The sequence below is a fragment of the Meles meles genome, chromosome 7 (assembly GCF_922984935.1).
Source record: "Meles meles chromosome 7, mMelMel3.1 paternal haplotype, whole genome shotgun sequence".
NCBI lineage: Eukaryota > Metazoa > Chordata > Mammalia > Carnivora > Mustelidae > Meles > Meles meles.
The window spans coordinates 5,810,951-5,832,524 of NC_060072.1; the positions used below are offsets into that span (position 1 = coordinate 5,810,951).

Sequence of the window (21,574 nt, forward strand, 5' to 3'; positions counted from 1 at the left end):
GTAGGAGCAGGAGAGCTCTATGGCTTACCTTCTCCCGGGCCACCATGGAGCAGAGAGCCCCGGCACACACCCGGGCTCCAGCACCTGGAGCTGTGGGACCTTGATGAACTCTCTGCAACTTCTCGAGCTTCAGTGTGTCCCACTTGAGTGGGGTCCTGCAAGCGATCTCACAGAGTTGGGAAGGCAAGAATGTTCGCGATGATCGCTGACAGCTGAGGCCTGCCCACATGCCCCAAATCGTGCTGAGCTTCATTTCCCCAGAGACCTCCTGAGGTCAGTGTTGTGATGAGCCCCCTCTCACGCATGCGGAAACAAGGTTTGGAGAGGTACAGTGGCCTAACGGTGGTGACAGCGAGTGGGAGCAGCGTGAGAGCCTGTCGAGGGGACAGTGGTTGAGTGACGTTCTGTGGTTCGTACTGTGGGATAGTGAGTGACCGCTGAGAACATGGCCCAGGAGCTCTGGAGGGGCCTGGGGGGCTGCGGGAGGAAAGCTCGTTGTAGGAAAGGGTGCGCAAGGGCCACGTGTTCGCTTGTCTGTGCGGGTGCGGCTACCGTGGGCTGCGAGGTCTGGAAGGGGAGCTGGAGAAAAGACGAGAACAGAGCCCCACACGGAAGGGGTGTATACGTTACGGTCACATTAGTCCTTCTGTAAAAGTAAAAATGCACATTTAGCGTTTCAAGAAAACGAAGAAATTTGTGGTGAACGTCGTGTGCCGCACGCCAATCCCAGGTGAGCATTACTGGCGCGGGGACTCGTACTCCAGAGCCCACGCTGACGGCGCTGTCTCCGCCCTGCGTGCCCTTGACGTATGCGCGCAGCACTGGGGAGGCTGGAGGGTCGGCTCAGAAGGGCAGTGTGGGGCCTCCGGGGCAGTGGTGGGGAGCTGCGAGTGTGACCACTCAGCGTGGGGGGTGGTTTTCTCCAGCCACGGGCAGTGGTTAAGTGAGCAGAGGGTGAGCAGAGGGCGGGAAGTGGCCAACGCTGGGGGCTTGTCGGGCAGGGAGGAAGGGGACGGGGAGGACAGAGGGGGGCGGTGGGAGGGGACTGGAGGTCCTGATGCTTGCAGGCTCTTGGACTTGGGGCACAGGGAAGTGAACTGGGGGAGAAGAGGCAGAGGTCAGAGGGAGGGTCTGCAATCCGGGCTTCGCAGGATTGCGGTTACTGGACACGGCAAGGTTGGGGGCCGTGGGAACTGGCCTGAGTGGAGGCGGAGGACGAGGTCATGGGGGGGTGCAAGGTCAGGGAATTGGGGTCTCTTGTTTGGTCATTGCCCTGACCGAGAACTGTGAGCCAGGGGCCTGAATCGTAAGGAATTAGGTTACAGGTAACTGCACAAGGCGGGTGGTGGATCCTGCTGACCTGGGAGGGGGGATTTGGGGGGGACTCCCTCCAGACCCAGGGGCATGATGGGTGCGAGGGAAAGCACCCCCACTGGAGGGGCGGCGGGGAAGCCGTGTCTTCAGGGAGAGCTGGGGTTTAGCGCAGAAAGGCGCAGGGGACGTTCCAAGATGAGATGGGGGCTCGGGGGTTTGCGGGTGACCGGCGAGTTCTGAGGGGATCGGTCTTCCTCCAGCCAGCGTGGCGGCAGGCCGGGCTCTCGGGAGCCCCGGGGCTGTTGGGGGAGGGCGGCAGACACCCCACTTCTGGTTAAAGACAGAGTCCGAGCCTCATTGCTGTTAGCTGACGAAGCAAAAAGATAACCCCCCCACCCCGCTTGGCACCCCCCCACACCCCTGTGAGTAAGGAGGGCTCCCGCGCAGAGCTGATTGATCCAGACACTTCCATGCAGGCCTGCTCCCCAGTGCTCAGAGGACCTCACGGTCAGGAAACCCCTTGCTGGCTCCCAGCCACGGCCTCCTGCAGCAGTAGCCGGCCACGCGGGCACGGAGGGCCCTGGCTTTCTACCGCGTCGGTGCTCTGCCTCCCGTGGGGGACTCACAGCGGTCTCTAGAGTGTGCCAGAAGCAAGAGGAGGAAGCCAGGCGCCAGTTAGCCGCCCGAGGTCATGCCAAAGGTGCTGGCCCCCAGAAGCAGGCGCTCTTGTTTCCCCGATCGCCATCCTGGCCTTCAAGCCATGCGGCCTGGCTTTCTGTGCCTGCGGCCTCCAGGGCCCAGGGCTGAAGGTGCTGGGTATATGCTTGTACAGCCTTTAAAGCCCTACTGTCCGGGCGTGCCTGGGTGACTCAGTCTGTTAAGCATCTGCCTTCTACTCAGGTCATGATGTCAGGGTCGTGAGATGCAGGGTCCAGCCCCGCATTGGGCTCCCTGCTCAGCCCAGAGTCTGCTTGAGATTCTCTCTCTCCTGCTGCCCCTCCCCCCACTCACTCTCTCCCTCTCTAAATAAGGTAACTGATCTTTTTTTTGGTAAGATTTTATTTATTTTACAGAGAGGGAGAGAGAGAGGAAGTGGGCACATGAGCAGGGGCAGAGGCAGAGGGAGAAGCAGGCTCCCCACTGAGCCAGGAGCCCGATGTGGGCGGGGCTCAACCCCAGGACCCTGGGATCATGACCTGAGCTGAAGGCAGATGCCAACTGAGCCACCCAGGCATCCCAATAAATAAATCTTTGAAAAATAAAAATAAAACACTACTGTTTGGACCGTGCCAGTGACTGCAACCCCCTTGTCATTCTGCTAGAATGAGAAGGGACCCTAGGAGACCATCCTGCCCGGTTCTCCTTCACATCAGCAGCACCCCTGAGAACAGCCCATCCCAGAACCCCGCTGCTTGCCACAGGCACAGCGAGGCTGGTGAGCCCTGTGTGGTCCTTCCCCCCCCCCCCCCCCCCCCGTCGTCAGTGCATTCTTCCTGCGCACCCACCCAGCAGTGAGGTGCTGGGGGGAACTGTGAGCCAGACAGATGCGGGTCACTGCAGTTCTCAGGTCAGCGATGGAGACACAGAACCAGCAACAGAGTGCTACTGGGGGGTGCTAACCTGTGAGTGGGGAGTCAGGGGCTCTAGCAGTCCTTGGGGTGGGGAGGGACCCCCACAGGCAGAACCTCAATGTTCCTGGGGAGTCCTCCCTCCAGCATCATCTCTCCTTAAAGAGATGGGGGAGAGGAGGGGCGTCCATTGTTGCCCTGATCCCCATTCCGGGAGAGGGAAACCCCGTAGCGCCTACCGTGTGGATAAGAGTCAACAAACTGGCCTTCTTCCTCCTCGCCCTTCCCTTGCGGCCCCCCCATTTGCCAGCAGAAGCACAAGGCAGCAAATATGTTCTTCAGCTTCCGAAGCTTCTCCCCCACACCACCCTCAGCTTGCAGATTCCGATTCTGGGAATAAACATAGAACAGAAATAGCCTCTTTTTGAGAAGTCAGCAAACTTCAGCTAACACAACCTAATTGAGCAGCATTGTACCTTTCGCAGTGGACACAAATGTCTACTTGCGACAGAGGCTCCTCAGTCAGGGCGTGGCCACCAAAGGACACCTAGGAAGGAGGTTTACTAGGGAACAGAAATGTTTTTCATGCTCTTGATCCACAGGGTTAAAAGGCCCCAATTAAGAATCTGAAGTCTTGGGATTTATTTGATCCCACTGACCTTCGGACACTGAGTAAACCTCTCCCCAGGGTCAGATGGAAAGTGGGGATCCATCAGGAAGGTGATGGGAAGTCACCGGGGGCTTAGGAGACCCCATCACCAGAGCCTGCACCTGCCAGGCCCCACAGGGGGTGCAGTGACATTTCTCCAGCCTCACGGACCGCTTAGGAGGGGGCTCACCGTGGCGAGAGAAGCCAGGGACTACCCAGATGTCCGAATCGGGCGGGGGGGCATCCGCGGTTCCAGCTCCGTCCTTTCTGAGGCAGAAGCCCAGGCTCTGTGTCCTACACAGGCCATGATTTCACACCGCAGAGGCCTGGTGCATGAATGCTACTGGGCCAATGCAGGGGAGGGCTCAGCTGGTGGGGGCTCGATCTGGCCTTTCTTGCGGAGGTGAACTGCTCGCCCTGTCCTGGCCCCCTCCCCCCGGGTGGGTCGTTCGCACCCTGTTCCCCGTCTGAAGTGGGGTCCGTCATACCTGCCCCCAGATGCTGCGTGTGAGAGTATTTCCAGACGTCTGTCTTCTCCCTCACCTCCCTGGTGTCTCATGTTCCCTTGGGGGTCACTGCCGACTTCCACCTGGTAGGAAGCCTTTAGAAAACATCGACGGCAGGAGCCGGGAACCGTTCGCAGAGTAATTTAGCAAGTCTGTACCCGCCTGCTCTGTGGCCTCGGGCAGGGTTTGGTGGGCTGGCAGGCGGGAGGCGTGTAGGGGGGTTGGGGGGGCGGGCAGGCTACTTCCCCGGGCGGCGTGGGATTTACGGGATTGGCCGTGCTCGGCGCTGCTGCTGCTTCTGCCAAACCCTGAAGGTGATCCTCTGTTTCCAGCTACGACGAAGAGCTGGCGCAGGGCGACGGCGCTGACCGGGAGCTGAGAAGTCGTCAGGGCCAGTCGCTGGGGCCCAAGGGGGGCCGATCGCGAGACTCGGGCAGAACCGTCCTCACCACCTGGAAGTGAGCACCAGTCGCCGCGAAAGACGGCGAGCCAGACCCTGCCGGATCCTCACTGCATCTGGGCCCGTTTCAAAATTTTCCTTTTTCTAGAGCTTTTTTCCCCCTTTCCTAAGCGCTGTAAATAAAGGCACTTCTTTGGAAGCTTAAGGAGTCTCTTATGAGGAAAAGATGCCCACTTCTCCTCTGCTCTCACACAGTACTTCTGAGACCAGACGCATGGGGATTTCCCCCACACCCAGCCGTTCTGCGCGCCTCTGGCTGGTGCTGGGTGTCCACGATTTCGCTCCATTTTGATACCATCTGCCTGGAGACGGCGTCTGATCCCACCGGGGAAGGGCCCAGTCCCGCAAAACTGCCCCTGCACACCCCCATAACCTCAGAAGCCGATCCTGGTTGTCTCCTGTACTCCTGACCTCCCTGCTCTAAGTGGGAGGTTCCCACCACCTTTCTCAAGCCCCTCCGAGGGCTTCATTCCTTGGCCAGAGTGGCTCACGGGACTCAGGAAAACCGCTCACCTGCTCGATGACACATTTCTCATGAAGGATGCAACTCGGGTCAGTCCGATGGAAGAGGTGCAGGAGGCAAGGTATGGGGGAGGAGTGGGGAGCTTCCGTGCCCTCCCTGGGTACACCGCCCTCCCAGCGCCTCCCTGGGGTGACCAGCCCGGAAGCTCTCTTAAGTCTGCATTCGAGAAGATTTGTGAAGGTTTCATTACATGGCATCGGTTGATCAAATCATTGGCTGTCGGTGATTGATGCAACCTTCAGCCCCACCTCCTCCCCAGGAGCTGGGGGCGGTGGCTGCAAGTGTCCACCCTCTGATCCCTGGGGTGGTCCCCTGGCAGCCAGTCAGGCTACCTGGAAGCCCCCAGCCGCCGGGTCAGCCGTCAGCACAAACTGCCTTGGTTGAAAGGAGCTCGTTAGCAATAACAGAAGACACCCATTTCTCTCTTACTACCCGGAGCTATTTCAGGAACAGGAAACAAAAACTAAATATTCTAATAAAAAACTGTCCCTGTCGCTCTTGGAAAGGAAAGGACAGGGGTTTTAGGAACTGTGTGACAGGAACAGGGACAAAGACCAAATCTATATTTCTTTTTTTTTTTAATTAAAAGATTTTATTTATTCATTTGACAGAGAGACACAGTGAGAGGGGGAACCCATGCAGGGGGAGTGGAAGAGGGAGAAGCAGGCTTCCCAAGGAGCAGGGAGCCCGATGCAGGGCTTGATCCCAGGACCCTGGGGTCACGACCTGAGCTGAAGGCAGACGCTTAACCGACTGAGCCCCCCAGATGTCCCTATATTTCTTATTATAAATCACAGCACCCCATTTCCATTTCATCAGGGCTGGAAGAACCGATTCCCAAGTGCCTGAAACCAGCTCTTTCCAGAGACTAACAGTCTCAGCGTCCAACTGAGTTTATTACAAAGTGTTCATGTTTTAAAAATATTTAAAAATATTGTTCTTGACTTAAGAACAAAAGCTGACTGTCTTACAGAGTCATGCTGATGTGAGAAAGCAAGATATTTAGCCCGACAGCTATTTCGGTGTCCCTCCCTTTAACTGTGATTCTGAGGAAGACGGGCAACCGGGACTGTGTGTCAGTAATCTGTCTTCACAGAGGCCATGGTCTCGCTGCTGTCGGAAGAGATCAGTTCTGTCACTTCGATTTTGGAGGTGAGTCCGTCAGATGGGCCCAGACGGTCCCCGCCGTGTGGCCCAGCGGACGTCAGCATCCGGGGGTGCCGCACACCAGAGGTAAGCGTCGTGGGCAGCTGGCGGCCGGGCCCAGCCCCAGGGGTGCTGTGCTGACGTGAAGCCTCCTTGGACACCGAGAGAGGTGGAGGAGAATCCAGGAAGCCCTGAGTCAGTTGGGCAGAGTGACTGATGCACAGCAGTAACCCCCGAGATGTGGGCTCCTTCTAGAAAGAGCCATTTCCTGATGGTCATGCTTGACACTGTTCACTGCTGCTTCCGTCACTGTCTTGAATTTATCTTTAAAACTCCCCACCGGAGGGGCGCCTGGGTGGCTCAGTCAATTAAGCGTCTGCCTTCGGCTCAGGTCATGATCCTGGGGTCCTGGGATCAAGCCCCACATCAGGCTCCCTGCTCAGCGTGCTCTCTCTCCTTCCCTCTCTCTGTCAAATAGATAAAATCTTTTTTTAAAAAAGGGCAAAACAAAAAACTCCCCACCTGAAAAAAAACCAAAAACCAAAAAAACTCCCCACCAGTCTGTTACGATGTTAGTAATAGGATTTGGTCTCCTGGTGGTGTACCGAGGACATAGAACGCTGGCAGAAGCCTTCCTCGTACCCCTGTGCGAACACGTGTCCGGTTTATACGTCCTGTCGTGTGCGTCCGTGTGCTCACATGTGTGCCGTTTCACGGCCAGTTGGGGAAAAGGGCCCTTTAGGCGGTAGGACAGAGAGAGAGAGAGGTGTGACGCAAGTGGCACTCAGCGGGCATCCACACGAGTTGCAGTTTGAGGGGACTTGTCTGCCGTGTCCCTGCAAGCCTGAGATTGTTCCACCTCCGTGGCCTGATCTGAGGTCTAACGTTCATGGCGGGTGTGGCTTTGACCTTGAGTCAGACCTGGGCTCGAAGCCTGGCTCTGCCATTTATTAGCTTGTCGGGAGGCTGGCCAGGGGATCTTTGGACCTCGGCTGGTTGGTGTATGGAAGGGGATTAATTCTATCCGCTTCAGAAGTCACCAGTGTTACAGCCCCGGGTCCAGCCTGCCCCACTGGCGCTGCGGCTCCGCTGCGTCTCCTGACCCAGGAGGGGCGCGGTCTGCAGGGCAGAGGGCCTCCACCCCTGGCTCCCGCCCACGGCTGTTCCAGCCATGACGTCCTCCAACCCAGTTTCTCAGTTGTGTTGCTTTCGATTTGTTCTTGGGGTCTCTGGGAGCAGGGTGGAGTCCCCGGCTGGGAACACTGACCTTGATCTGAGCACAAAGGGCAACCGTGAAGCGGTTAGTTTGCCGATGTGCAGGTCGCTAGGTGAAGGTGGGGTCTGCTGGAGAGATTCTGTCCGACACTGACTGCCACATCAGTGATGTCATGTTCTGGGGCAGATGTTTCCTCTGAACACTTCCAGAACACACAGGGGCGGGAAGTGGGCGATGTCCGAAGCAGGCCACGGAAATTCGTGGATTGTAAACGCTATTCATCACGGAGAGTCCCCCCCGCTATGGAATCTTCCAGGATGACACTTTCTGCTTTCTTATCAGCTCCTGTTATCTTTTTCCCCTTTAGCTGGGGGCTGGAAGGGCGGGTTCCAAACCCTGAGGGTCATTTTCCCAAGGATTCTTTTTTTGTTTGATTTTACTTTTTTCCAGAGCACATTCATCATTTGCCTGCTTCCCCATCGGCCTGCTCCCCAGTATTCCTTGGTGGGTGCTCAAGCTGGGAACACCGCAGTGTCTTCCTAAATGTCTCCCCTCCCCACCCCATGGTCCCTAAGCCTGGTGACAGCCTCCTTACTCAGCCTCCCCGCCGGACCCCTGCCGAGCCCCCCACCAGTCTCCGCCTGCAGCCCCCACCTCCCCGTACCCAGTCAAGCTTCAACCTCAGGCCAGCGGGATTTTTTTTTTTTTAAACTAGCGTCCATTTCTCCCCAGTGTGCGGTGGTTTCTCGACGCACTCCCCAAAGGACAAAGTCTCTTGTCCTTGGGAGGATTCAGGAGTTCCTCCGCACATGCTTTGTCCACCAGCCCCAAATTCACCTGACTTTTCTCTCCCTGGACCGTCCGTCTTCCTCCAAGGACCATTTCCAGCTCGGCTGCCTCTCCCAGCCAGCCGGGGGCCGGGTTTCCTCCCAGCCCCCTGGCCCTGGGTCTCCCCAGCATCAGGCTCTCAGGGAGGCAGCTGAGGGTCGGCTGCGGGGACCCTGGCCAGCCTGCCTTGAGGCCCAGCACCTGGTTCTGCTCGGCGAGCAGGCACCCGCAATGTGGCCGCCGTGTCATTTAACAGGTGCTGCGCCCAAACAGGCCGCCCCCCAGGCATTTCAGGATCCTTTGTGAGGCAACAGGAGCATCATTCCAGTTTTGCTTCCTGTTTCTCGTTTGGAAAGACGATGTGTTCTCATGTCCCCTGATCTGTCTCAGCCTGTGACCTATATTGTATCTCCTATACTTTTAAGTTAAAAATAGCATTTCCATACTTTTGTGCCTGGGAGCGTTCAAAGCAGTCCATCTCCTGCTCACTCCCCCCGTGGCTGGTTCTTCTTGAGCAGAAACAACCTAGGGGACCGCGGGGTCCCCTGTAGGGAGTCACAGGCTTCCCCTGCCTGCCACTTGTCCACATTTTTTTTTTTTTTCCATTTTCAAGTTCAGCTCCCTTGATTTTTCTCCTGTCAACACGCCGCCCGGTAACTCCAGCTGGAGCCCACGTCCTCTTTCTGGATCTTAGGAGACTGCAAAGTCCTGAGCAAAGCCTGCTTCCGGGGTTCAGGGGTGAAGAAGCTGTAGCTTGAATGCGACTTCAGAGGTGGCCGGGCAGATGGCTCGGGTGGCCGTGTGCCCTCGCGGACGTGTAGTGGGCCTCCCTGACCACCAATGGCAGCAGCCTCTTGGGCGGGGAGAGCCAGGTGTGCCCCACAGAACCGTGGTGACAGGGGCAGTGGGGCCCTCGTGGCCATCTACACTGGGATCCTGGTGGCTTGGTCAGGATGGTGACCCAGGGGATGGCAGCGACAGCTTCCTGGGAGCACCTTACACCCGCCGCGTAGCCCCCGGAGCCACACAGGGCTTTGGACCTGGTCCCTGGGCCTACTTCCATGGGGACGTCTTCTTCAGAGCCTCAACCTCAAGGGACACCGATGACGAGGCTTCTTGGCAGTGTAGTGGGTTGGATGGCGGCCCTCCAAGATCCGTGCCAGCACAGGACCTTGGATTGTGACCTTATTCAGAGATAGGGCTTTGTAGGGGATGAGTTAAGGATCTCAAGATGAAATCCTCTCCGATTTAGGGTGGGCCCTAAGTCTAACGACTGGTGTCCTTATCAGAGGAGAGGACGTGGTCACACAGAGAAGGCCACATGAGGACAGAGTCAGAGACCGGGCTGAGGCTGCCCCTCCCTTCGGAGCGCCAGGCAAGCCGGCGGCCACCAGAAGCTGGAAGAGGGATCAGAACAGACTGTCCCCCCAGAAGCCCCCCTCAGCAGGAGCCAACACTGACAACACCTTGACTTCAGACCGTGGCCCCCAGCACTGTGAGAGAACAAATTTCTGTTGTTTCAGGCCACCGAATTTGTGGTAGTCTGTTAGAGTGGCCGTGGAAAGCCTGTACAGGGGGTAAGAGAAGGGCGAGGTCCAGAGGACTGGCCCACCCGGGGACCAGGGACCCACCCGGGGACCAGGGACCCACCGCTCTCTGTCAGGTTTGCTGCCTCAGCCCACCCAGCCTCACGATGAAGGCTCACGGTGCCGGTGTCGTCTGGAGTGGGTCCTTGGAAGGGTCACGCCTCCTGCCTCTCCCCCAGGCATCCATTGCCCCAGCCGGTGGCCCCGGGGCCAGCCGTGAGCAGCCCTGTTCTCTGCTTAGCTCTCACCTCAGTGTCCTGCCGAGTCAGACGCTTCGGAGGAAACCAGGGTTTTCTGGGGATTTGGGGGTAAAATGATCGCTATGCGTGAATATGATTGCTGGGACGGGTGTGTGTGTGGGGGGGACTCCCTGCCTACCGGGCAGTAACGGCCCCAGGATGCCTGGGACCTGTACCGTCCATGTCCCGCTGGTGCTTGGTGCCTCTGGTGTCAGACTCAGGCCGTTCTCAGTGCTTCCCCCCTTCACCTTCCAGTTCCAACTGAGTCTTCGTGATTTCTGTCTCCTGCATTCGGTCCCCGGTGTCACCTCTGCCCCCCGCTCCTTCCCCATCCCCCATTTGCCTCCAGGTCCTCTCCCCCCCCCCAGCTGCTTCTCCCAAGAGCACACCTGAGACATCAGCTGCTGGTACACGATGCCTCCTGGGGAGAGGGAACTGTGGGGGCTTCCTGCTGCCTGGGGGGGGGGTCTCCCCTGTTGTGACTGAGGACTCTGGGCAAGCCCCAGCCGCCTCAGCTCACACCGAGGCCTGATTCCCAAAGTGGCAGGAACAGCGAGCTGGACTGCGGAATTCCAGGTGCCACCTGCAACACACATACACACACACGCGTGTGTGCACGCGCGCGCGCGCGCACACACACACACACACACACACACACACACGGAGCAGAGGCCTGTGGCTGCCTCATTCTCCTTCTGTCCCGGCCTTAGACCCTGCTGGCCTGGGGGTCCACAGCCAGCCAGCCAGTGGTGAGGAGAAGACATCTCAAAATGCGGGCACCAAGAGCTGTTCCAGCTGGTGCGACCCGACGACTTCTGTCCTCTGACATCGACCCCGAAGGGCAGGAAGTGGCCCTGGCAGCCTGGAGTGGGCCGGTCCTCACAGCTTGGTGTCCTCACGTGGAACGTAAACAACAGTACAAGATATCAACACCGGACAAGGCCACTCTGCCTGATAATCAAGAGAAAGACAAGACCCCTCGGTCATCACCGAACGCGGACGACAGTGTGAACATCATTCAGGCCACAGAAGGACCAAACCTCCCCGGCCCGGCTTCCTCAGGCCCTTCGCTGTGGACGAAGGTTTGGTTTTGATTTTGGTTTTGTTTTAAGTAAGCTCTGTGCCCAGTGTGGGGCCCGAACTCATGACCCCGACATCAAGAGTCACATGCTTGTACCGACTGAACCAGCCAGGGGCCCCTGGATGAGAGTTACTGGGATGCCCCCTTCCTGACAGCGCCTAGGCCGGAGCAGAGCCCCATCTCCTCGGGGGCCCCCGGACCCCAACACTCACCCCACGTCCCCGTAAGTCCTTTCTCACCCTCTTGCTGAGCGCTCCCCGCTGCTGCGGTGGTCCTGGCCTCCAGCCTCCAGGCCAGGGGCGATCGCCGCTCCCGGCTTGGTGGGGAGAACACGAGACCACGGAGAACGTGGACGGCTTTCACGTGGCGGACTTCATTCGTTTCAGCGTGGCTGAGTGTTAAGATGGACCTCTTCCCCAAGGTCGGCAGAGGCCCTGTTTAACCTTGGAGCACAAGTAAGCCCATTTCTCTCAGCCCGTGCTGCAGGTGGTGAGTGGCGAGGGAAGAACGGGCGAGGGGCTCGCTGGCCTCGGGCTGCTCCGCGCAGGAACTCCGCGCCCCCTTCCTGTGGAGGGAGGCAGCCGAGTGGTTACTTAGCTTCCGGGCTGTTTTCTCACAAAGCCTAAAGCCTTAAGCCTTAGCCTAAATAATAAAAATAATAAAAAATATCCCAGCATCTAATCGGAGGGCCCCAGGATGCTGCCCGGTCCCTCCCAGGGTGGGGGAGCTTCCCAAGGTCACAGAGCTGGTGACAGGCAAGGGTTCCGCTGGGACCTGGCCAATGTGACTGACTTCCCGCTCTTTCCAGCCCAGGGGGCCGTCTGCTGCGGGGGCTGTTTCGACAAAGAAACACCGGGTCACTGTGGCAGCAGGACTGTATCCAGGGACGGAAATGAAAGATTATAATCGACAAATATTGGCCGTCGCTCTCCATAGGTAAGGTTTGGGATGTGGGAGACTGCAGGGGGTAATGGGACAAGGACAGAGCTGGACAGTGGAAGGACCAGCTCTCTCCGGGCCCTCCTGCTCGCTCGCTGTGTGACTGTGAGCGGTCACTTAGCTTCTCTGAGCTCTGTTTCCCCATCTGCCGGGGTTGGGGGAGGGGGGGTCATAACCTGTGCCCGCCTACCTCACGTGGCCATCAGGAGGAAGGGAAGGGAATGGCCACAAAAGGGCCAAATCACCAGCAGTTAACCTGTTTGCTACATCTTCTGTTTTAAGACTCGGTGGCTGCCCTCAAGGAGCTCACAGGCTCGTTCTTGTAAAGACAAGACATACGCAGCCATGGAAAAGGCAGCATAGCCTCAGGGCTAGAGAAGTGGCTTGGACAGCACGCGTTCCAGTTGTGGTGATCCGGGGTGGCTTCCTGGAGGAAGAGCAGCTTGAGCTGCCCTTTAAAGAATGAGTAGAAACTGCATGGAAAGCAGGGGGATAGGGAGGCATAGTTTCAGAAAGATGGTTCAGGGCCGTATCATGAAGGATATTGGATGCCAGGCTAAAGAATTTGGATCAGTTCCATAGGCACTAGGGAGCCACTGAATGTTTTTGAGGAGTGACAAGGTTATTGTTCTTGAGATGTGGGGCTGCGGGGTGGTTCGGAGGATGATCGAGGTGGGAAGAGGCTGGAGGGAAGCACAGCAGGGGAGAGCTGAGGAGGTGAACCTAGGATGGGCAGGTGGGAGGTGGGGGGTGGGGGAGTGGCTTCTGCACACCCGGGAGGGAGAGCTTCAGAGCCTGGAGCAATTCTCAGTTGCCCAGCAGGGGGCGCACGTGAGAAAGGGGTTTGAGCCTTGAAAGTACAGAGTCAAGTAAACATCACGAAATCAAGTTGAGTAAAGTATAGTGGACCCTTGAACAATGCGGGTTCCAAGTGTGCGGGTCCAGTTACAGGTGGGTTTTTTCCAGTCAGTACAGTACCGTAAATGTGTTTTCTCTTACAGTTTTCTTGATAGTGTTTTCTTTTCTCTAGTGTACAATATTGTAAGACTACGGTATATAATACACAGAATGTATAGGATTAATTAATCAACTTGTTTTTGTTAGCGGTAAGACTCCCAGTCAATGGTAGGTTCTTAGCAGTTAGGTTTTTGGAGAGTCAAAAGGTGTAGGTGAATTTTCAACTGCCCGTCAGGAGTGGGTTGTGGGCACCACAACCCCCGCATCGTTCGGGGCCAGCTGTCTGTCACAGTCCGTGTCTGTCGCGGCCGTGAGAAAACACTGCTTCCGTGTCACAATTCTCTGTAAGGGAATAGTGAGAAGGGCACGGATTACTGAGTCCTGGACTAGTTAAAAAAAAATCAGAGCTTTCAGGGGGCGCCTGATTGGCTCCGCCTGTTAAACATCCACCTTCCGCTCAGGTCATGATCTCAGGGTCCTGGGATCGAGTCCTGCATCGGGCTCTCTGCTCAGCGGGGGAGCCTGCTTCTCCCTCTCCCTCTGTCTGCCCACTCCCCCTGCTTGTGCTCTCTCTGTCAAATGAATAAATAAAATCTTTAAAAACAAAATCAGAGCTCTCAGAACGAGAATGAAAATAAATCCATAGGAAAGCTGACTTAGAGGCAAACTCTTGTTCGTACAAGGGTGTCCCAGACAGGAGCCTCTCCCCAGCGAGCAGAGTTCCCTGCTTTCCCACCAAGCCACCCCGCGCTGGAGGGGCAGCTGCTGTGTGATGGGCACTGGGGTGCAGCCGTGAACGAGACGGGCAGGTCCTTGCTCTGTGTGGTTCCTCCTCCAGGGGAGAGAGCAGAGAAAGGAACAACACCAAGGCCAGTGAGAAATGCTGTGACTTGGAGGGTGGACACTGAGGCTGCTTGGGGAGATGCTGCGAAGGGCTTGGGGAAGCTGAGGATGGGAGACGCCAGCCTCCGGGTTGTGTCAGGACGGATGCTCGGGATCAAGGGAGGCCTGGGAGCTGCGCCGGGCTTTGGGAGGGCTGGCCGCTAGGCCCACGTGATTTCTCTGGAGGGTCTGGAAAGTTCTCTGATGCTCCGAGTGGGCCCCTCAGCCAAGCTAGCCCAGTGGAAACTGGAGCAGAGGGACTTCGAGGCTGAGTGGCCGAGGTGGAGGCCCCTTGAGAGAAGGACCATGAGCTTCAAAGGCCGAGGTCTGGAGCTGCCCCGTGACTTTCTCTCCCTAGTCCCGACCGTTCAATTCTTTCCTTCTATTGCACAAAACACCCTGGTCTCCTTCCTCTCTGTGCTGTTAGCCTGAGCTATCTAGATGTGGCTTCTGAGGCTTCCAACCAGCAGCATCCTAACCTCTAAGAAGGTCACTCCGGTCCCAGCAAGGAGAACAGCTCGGAGAGTTGTCATCTAGATGATGGAAGGTGGTACCTGGACAGAAAAGAGATGCTTAGACGTAGCATCAACCGGACTTGGTGGGGGGAGGGAGGGAATGAGTGAGGAAGTGGGAGAGAGATGTCAGGGAGGATGCCTGTGTTTCTGGAGGGTTCCTTCATGGCAGGGGCTCTGCAGGGGAGCAGGGCTCAGGGGAAGGAGGACCTTCCGTTTTAGAGACATCAAACTTGAGTCTTGGGGACACGCCAGTGGGCTGTCCCATTGGTAGCTGAGGGGCTGAGATTGTACTGTGACTGAGGGCCATCAGCATAGAGACAGGAAGGCTACCCCAGAAGGTGGCCTGAGGACAAAGGTCAGCCCTCCCAGGCTAGCCCACAGGAGCAGGTGGGGAGCGGCATCTCTGTGAGGCCAGCAGTGAGTGCTGCCTGGGGTCATGGAGCTGAGACCCGGGGGTGCACGGTCGCAGCACAGCAGGGAGGACATGCATCAGTCACGTGGATTAGTCTTTCCAGTAGGGAGATGAGGGGGAGAAGAAAGGCAGGGAGCTTCCAAGGGGCCACAACCCCAACTAAAGATGATCGTTTTAATGTCTTCGTTCATTCATTCTGCCAGATTCGCTGGATCCTCACCATGTACCTGGTTGCTCTAGGTGCTAGGGACCTTTTGCTAAGAAAGATGGGCCCATCCCCACCATCGTGGAGCATAAAATCCGGTGGGGGCTGGAGGAGAAACTCCTTGAACTGTTGTGTCGGGGTGTGAGGTACACACCATCAACACTCCTTTTCAGTGTACAATTCAGTGATTTTTGGGCAAATGTACAGAGTTGTGCAACCGTCCCCGCAGGCCAGTTTTAGAAATCTCCACCCGCACTCCATGCCCCGTGCCTGCTCGCAATAGTTCCCCATTCCTACTCCCGACCGCGGACAACCACTCACCTACTTTCTGTTTCTACAAATGGGTCTTTTTTGGACACTTCGTGTAAGTCCTACCCTCTGTGTGTCTTCGTGTCTAGTTTCTTTCACTTAGCGTCATGTGTTTGAGGTCAGAGCACATGCCGGCCTCTCGTGCCTTTTTCCCGCCGAACGGTAGTATCCCAGCGTGCGGGGGCAGAGAGCGCGTGGTGTTTACCTACCACGCAGCTGAGGGTTTGTGAGTTGTTCTGGCTCCTTAGCTGTGCGAGTAAACGCCTCTCTGGGTATTTGCACACACGCTTTGCGTGCACCGATGTTTTCATTTCTCACGGGTGGGTAGCGAGGAGTAGAGTCCCTAGATCACAGGTGAATGCACTTTTTATTTTGCAAAGCCGGTTTGTGCCGTTCTGCGTTGCCGCTGGCAATGTCCTTGGGGATGTGAAGTGGCATCTCCCTCTGACTCTGATTTGCATTTCCCTCCTGACCAGCGATGTGGAGCATCTTTTCCCGGGCTTACAGGACACGCGTGGGTCTTCTTGAGACAAACCACACAAAAGGAATGCATTTGTCACTGCTGGTAAGAGAGGATGACTTATCTTTAATCCCATGGTGGAAGGTTTCACTGACTCTTCTGTGAAGCCCTTACTGACAGCTCTTGTCTACACTGGTCTCTCCTTTCTCCTAAAATGTAAAGCATAAGTCAGATCATGTCTGAGGCCTAATGCTCTCCAAAGGAATGGCCCCCGGCACTTAGAAGAAACTCCAACTCCTCGCCTCTCTGGCCTCATCTCCCATCACCCCCTCCCTTCCGCGCCTGTTCATTTTGCTGGAGCCACAGCGGCCTCTGAGTGCCTCAGGGCCTTTGCACTGGCTGTCCCCTCTACCTGGAATTCCCTTCTCCTTGCTTGCTGTGGGCTGGCTCCATCTTACTTTTTGGAGCAGCCTGGCCCTCTCCTCTTGGAGAAGCTTTCCTGACAATCCTTTCCGGATGAGCCTTCTGTCTGCCTCAAAGTGCTGGTCGCCACCCCAGTCTCCAGCTGGCATTGGCTTGCCAATAGCAGGAACTGGATGAATGACAATTGGATGACTGGCCGGAAGACACTCAGGGGTCTGCTCACTTGCGACTTCTCACCCTCCATCCATACAGCTCCTCCTGCCCGGGCTTTTGCCATCCATCCCCAGGCTGCGATGAGGCAGAACGTGAGATCAGGGTGACATTCTGTCCTGCATGTCTTCGGTGGTCACTTGGTGAAGCAGTTTTGGACAGTGCGAGAGTGGCAGGCGTCGGGGCCGACAAGCCAGAACAAGACCAGACAGCGTCTGAGGAATGGTTTAAAATCTGAGGAACTGTACTCCTAAGAAGAGAAGATGGAAGGATAACGCAAGTATTTGAAGGTCTGTAAGGTGAAGAGAAGTCAGGTAATGGGATATGTCATGGGGGTTGTCTCAGAGGGCAGAAGGAACGAGGGGGTAGAATTTTGTTCCACCCAGGGAGGGCTTTTCTGTTAGCGTTGCCTAATCTGGAATAGTCTCATCTTATGAGGTAGTGAGCCTCCTGTCCCAGGGAGAGTACAACTCCCCAGGGTGTGGTAGAGAGGAGGCAGGATGCAGAAGGCTGGGGCAGGTGGCTTGTAGGGAGGGCCTTTCTCCCTCTGAGCCTCTAGGAATCCCCTCAGCAACCTCTAGAATTTTGATCTGGTGCTTCTGGAAAAGAGGAAAGTGCCATTTCAGGACAGGGAGCGGGCGGCCAGCAGCCTGCATGTGCCAGCCTGGGTGCTGGCCAGCAGGGAGAGGATGGGCCATACTCCAAGGTCCCAAGAGTGGATTCTCCGCTCACTGGCTGAATTGGGGAAAGGTCCTCTCTCTCATCGCAGGTCTGCCCTGAGAGGGCAGGGGCTCGTCTCATTCACCACAGCCTCCCCAGTGCCCCCAAGAGGGTCCAGGATGTAGCTGGTGCTCAGCAGCCCCAACTTCACAGCCTGGCTGTGGAATCCGAGTCCTTGCGAGAATCCCTGTCCCCTCGCTTGCCGCTTGCCGTGGGCTCCCAGCTCCTTTGCCTCTCAGCGTCCGCTTCCTTGTTTGCTCGGTGTGTGGTGACGTGAAGGTGACAGTCATGCCCACCTTCCCGGTGGCTGCTCTCCTGCTCTCCTCAATGGCGATGACCACCGCTGTCTTTGTGGCTGGGTCCCGCCTCCTCCATTCCTACCGGCCGGGCCCCTGGGAAGGCAGTTTCCAGGTCCCACCCACCTACTTTGGGGAGGAGCAGCCGGGTGGAGCCAGGCTGCGGACAGGTGCCGAGGGAGGGTGAACTCAGGGCTGGCAGAGCGCTGGGCACCGTGAAGGCTGAGTCACAGCCACAAAAACTGAGGGGTGTGTCCGGGTGACACAACACTCACTTCCGGCCAGGAGGGTGCTAATGTCTCATGCCTTGGGCCAAGGGAACCCAAACAGAAAGTCTTTGAGAAAGAAAGGAAACAGGAGGATAAATGGAAAATTTCGGCCAACAGCCACCCGGGAGTCCCCTTAGTTTGAGAGGATCTCTGGAGCCTCAGCTCCCATCGGCACACGGCCCTGCCTACCACTTGGCCTGGAGTGACTTTCCCATCTACAAATACAGGTGAACCTCCAGGTACCCCCTTCCCAGCCATCTGTGCCCCCCCAGAGCCCCCACACTGTCTTGCCCCAGGACCGCAGTTCAGGCTGTGCCCACAACCCAGCGCGGGCGTGCTCTTCCGTTCCCCCCTCCACCTGCTGAAATTCTGCCCCTTCCTGGTGCCCAATGAAAACACCATGTCCTGGAGTCTTGAAGCCATTTTCGGATGCAGTGCCTGCCCCCTCCTCTGCGTGCCCTTGACCTTTCAGGGCTCGGGGACTACGCCCTGCAAGTCAGTTGGTGTTCCACACTTACCTAGGCTCACCTCTCTCCCCTACACAGGGATCACTCTCCCTCTCCACCCCTCCCTCCCCACCCCCCGCGGCTTGAATATGGTTCTTATGACCATTTTCATAGAACTGTACACGTATGTACCCAAACTGATCACAGGTGCTTTTTCTGATGTCACCAGTTCTATGACACAAGGGTCTGTAAATACAAAATCATTGCCCATTGAAAAAAAATACCTATGTTGCCGCTTCCTGGTACTTACCCAAATGAATTGACAAGGTTCACACGGAAACCTGCACACGAATGCTCACAGCAGCTTTACTCAGAATTGCCAAAACTTGGAAGCTACCAAGCTGTCCTTTTAGTGGTTGACTGGATACATTGCGTTGCATCCAGATGATGGAATATTATCACAGCAAGAAAAGAATGAGAAATGAGGTATCGCATCACAAAAAGACACAGAGGAAATGTAAATGCATATTGCTAAGTGAAAGAAGTGAGTCTGAAAAAGCTGATGTTCTGGAAAAGACCGAACTATGGACACAGTGGAAGACCAGTGGTTGCCAGGAGATGGAGGGAGGGAGGGACGGTGGCGCACGGAGGGTTTTGGGGGGCAGTGAGAGTATTCTCATGGTAAGATGGACCCATGTCATCATGCGTTGGTCAAGTCCATCGAACATGCGACAGGGTGCGGCCTACTGCAAACTGCCTTTTTGTGGGGAATAGCATGGGTTCATCAGCGATAACAAATACAGGACACCGATATGGATGTAAATAGCGAGGAAATCTCGGTGGGGGAAATGTGGATGCGGGAACTCTGTACCTTCTGATCAGTCTTTCTGTAAACCTAAAACTCTTAAAAAAAAAACGTCTATTCATAAAAAAAAAAAAAAAGAAACCACTGTTTTTCTCTAGGGCACTGAAGATGTTCCTCCTTTCGAGACCGGGTATCTCCCCTCTCTGTGGTTCTTCTCTTTTCTCTCCAGAGGCCTGAGCCACAGGAAGAGCTCCAGGGGCTTTGGCTGAGTTTCCTACCATGCTCGGTGCTGTGCGCAAGAGGTTTACACATCTGGGGGCACCTGGGTGGCTCAGTGTGTTGGGCCGCTGCCTTTGGCTCGGGTCATGATCTCGGGGTCCTGGGATCGAGCCCCACATCGGGCTCTCTGCTCTGCAGGGAGCCTGCTTCCTCCTCTCTCTCTGCCTGCCTCTCTGCCTACTTGTGATCTCTGTCTGTCAAATAAATAAATAAAATCTTAAAAAAAAAATTTAAGAGGTTTACACATCTGTACAAGGGCTTGGGTGGCAAACCATGCCTGGGGTAGGGGGCTAAGGGGCCCTGAGAGGCCTGGGTTGGGCCCAGCATGGAGCCGGGCTCCCACACTCACAGACGCTGGACAGAAATGGCTGCTACAGATCCTGCCATCACCCCTCCCTTCCTCGAGTGAGGGACATGTGGCAATGCCCCACATTCTCTGAACTTCACTTTTCTCCTCTGTAAATGGGGAAGGTAATTCCTACCCCACAGTCGGAAGGATTAAATCTGTTCCTGGACTGCTCCCTACTCTCGGGCGTGGGCCTGGCTTCTTCGGTCTGGTTGTGAAGGACAGGCCCACGGACTTAAAAAAAAAAAAGGAAAAAAAGTCCACCCTGCAATTTGACAAATGAAGAGAGCAGAAGAATTGCAAGAGGTGACTTCTGGGTTCTCAGAAAGCGGTCTCCAAAGAGGGGGGCGCTATGTGGGAGGTCTTCTGGAAGTGTCCAGAGGAGGGCCTCCAAGGAGGAGTGATATCTGTCTGGGAAGACATGTCAGCCATCAGCCGGTAAGGAATAGTCAGCAGAAGCCACAGTAGGAAAGTTGGAGAGAGCGCCACAGAGCAAATGCCCAGAAGCAGCCTCTGCCATCTGGCAGGGCTCCAAGGCCCGTGGTCAGGCAGGCCCCCAGACCAGGGACACAACCCCTGCTCTCCCTGTGCCCTCTCTTCTGGGAGACTCCGCATGGTCTGGGGGAGTGTGAAAGGCATGCTTTGGGAGCCACACAAGAGCTGGGTGACCTTGGACAAGTCACTACCTCTTGAACCTCCGTTTCCCCAAGCACAAAGGGGGATGGTTGGGAGCTGCTACATACAAAGCAAACCACATGGGGCCTGTCACCATGGAAAGGGCTTGGGTGATAGCCATGATTATTATTGGGGGCTGGGAGAAGCCAGGGCCACCTGAGGCCTTGGACCCTCCCTGGGGGCCCAGCCCAAGATCTGCCCCAGTAGGCGCTCATCATGGGCCGATGGACCCATGAATGAGGGAGTGGGGGCTCTCTCCCAAGACCTGGTCCCAGGGAGGGCCTGGCTCTGGGTGCCACTGTGGACACACGGCGGGAATGGCATGACCTATAATTAACCCAGGCCTGGCCTGGCGGGCAGGTAGGCGGACAGGCTCTCCCTGGACCCATGTGACACTCTGGTCGGCCTCAGTGAGCGCAATCTGAAGCCCCAGCCACAGGCTGGAACCAGTTGCACAGAGAACAGAGCTGTCACAACAGGAAGGGCGTGTTTGGAGCCTGCAGAGGTACGGTGGAGTGCGGGGGGGGGCTCAGCCCTGCTTTCCCGCACTCCAGGCCACCCAGGAGCAGCCAGGCGCCAGATGCTTAGAACACAGGAGCTACTGGGAGCGTGTGCTTGGCAGGGTGCTGGATTCAGCCCTGGCCAGCCACCCCTGACCTTGGTCTTGAACTCTAGGGAGGGTTATTTGCCCACAGCCTTTAGGAATCTGCCTGTACTCAACTCCGGCCAGCAGCCCCTCACTCCCGCTGCCCCCATCACCTGCCCCTGAAACAGGTCCTCCCAAGGCCTGCTTATCATCTTCAAGGATCTGCTCAAACTTGGCTTTTCTCAGGACCCGCCCGGGACTCCCAAATATTTGCTTGGACCCCTCTGGAGCCTGGTCCCCCATCCAGCAAGAGGTGCTGCAAAGTGGGGAATGTGTGTTTTTCGTTCATGCCTCATTTGGTATGATGTGTCTGCTGTGTTAGAGGGAGAGATAAGGTTGGCGTGGGGAAAGAACATTGGCGAAGGAACCAGAAGCCCCAATTTGAGAAGGACCCCTAGCACTGATGACTGGAAAATCTGGGGAACTCATCTGTCTTTCCTGGGCCTCTGTTTCCTCACCTTAGAAGGAGGGTAGGACTCTCTGGTCGTCCTTTGGGGCCTCCTGGCTTTGACACTTTCTGGTCTCAAATGCTCTCCCCAGCATCTTCCCGCCAATTTCTTCCCTGCCCCACCACCTGCCCGGTGCTGCTAATGGGAAACGATTGCTCCCCATGCCTATTAGCCTGCTGGCTGCTTATTCTGATCTATCGTCCATCATTCATGCA

The 21,574-nt window shown here is 56.5% G+C and overlaps 1 protein-coding gene and 1 long non-coding RNA gene across 5 annotated transcripts in view; both read left to right on the plus strand.

Moving 5' to 3' along the window:
• Nucleotides 1-4,642, plus strand: part of TTLL1 (TTL family tubulin polyglutamylase complex subunit L1) — a 30,448-nt gene extending 25,806 nt beyond the window's left edge. For all 4 annotated transcript variants that reach the window (XM_046013344.1, XM_046013343.1, XM_046013346.1 and 1 more), the window contains one exon: nt 4,370-4,642. In XM_046013344.1, the coding sequence (XP_045869300.1) occupies nt 4,370-4,499 (130 nt within the window). In that variant the 3' untranslated portion in view covers nt 4,500-4,642. The remainder of the gene's footprint in view (nt 1-4,369) is intronic.
• A 3,100-nt stretch (nt 4,643-7,742) lies between these two features.
• Nucleotides 7,743-19,065, plus strand: LOC123947243. The gene is made up of 4 exons (XR_006819726.1): nt 7,743-11,571; nt 11,925-12,052; nt 15,812-15,900; nt 16,471-19,065. It is a non-coding gene; the product is annotated as an uncharacterized LOC123947243 (long non-coding RNA).
• The last annotated feature ends 2,509 nt before the right edge of the window (nt 19,066-21,574 follow it).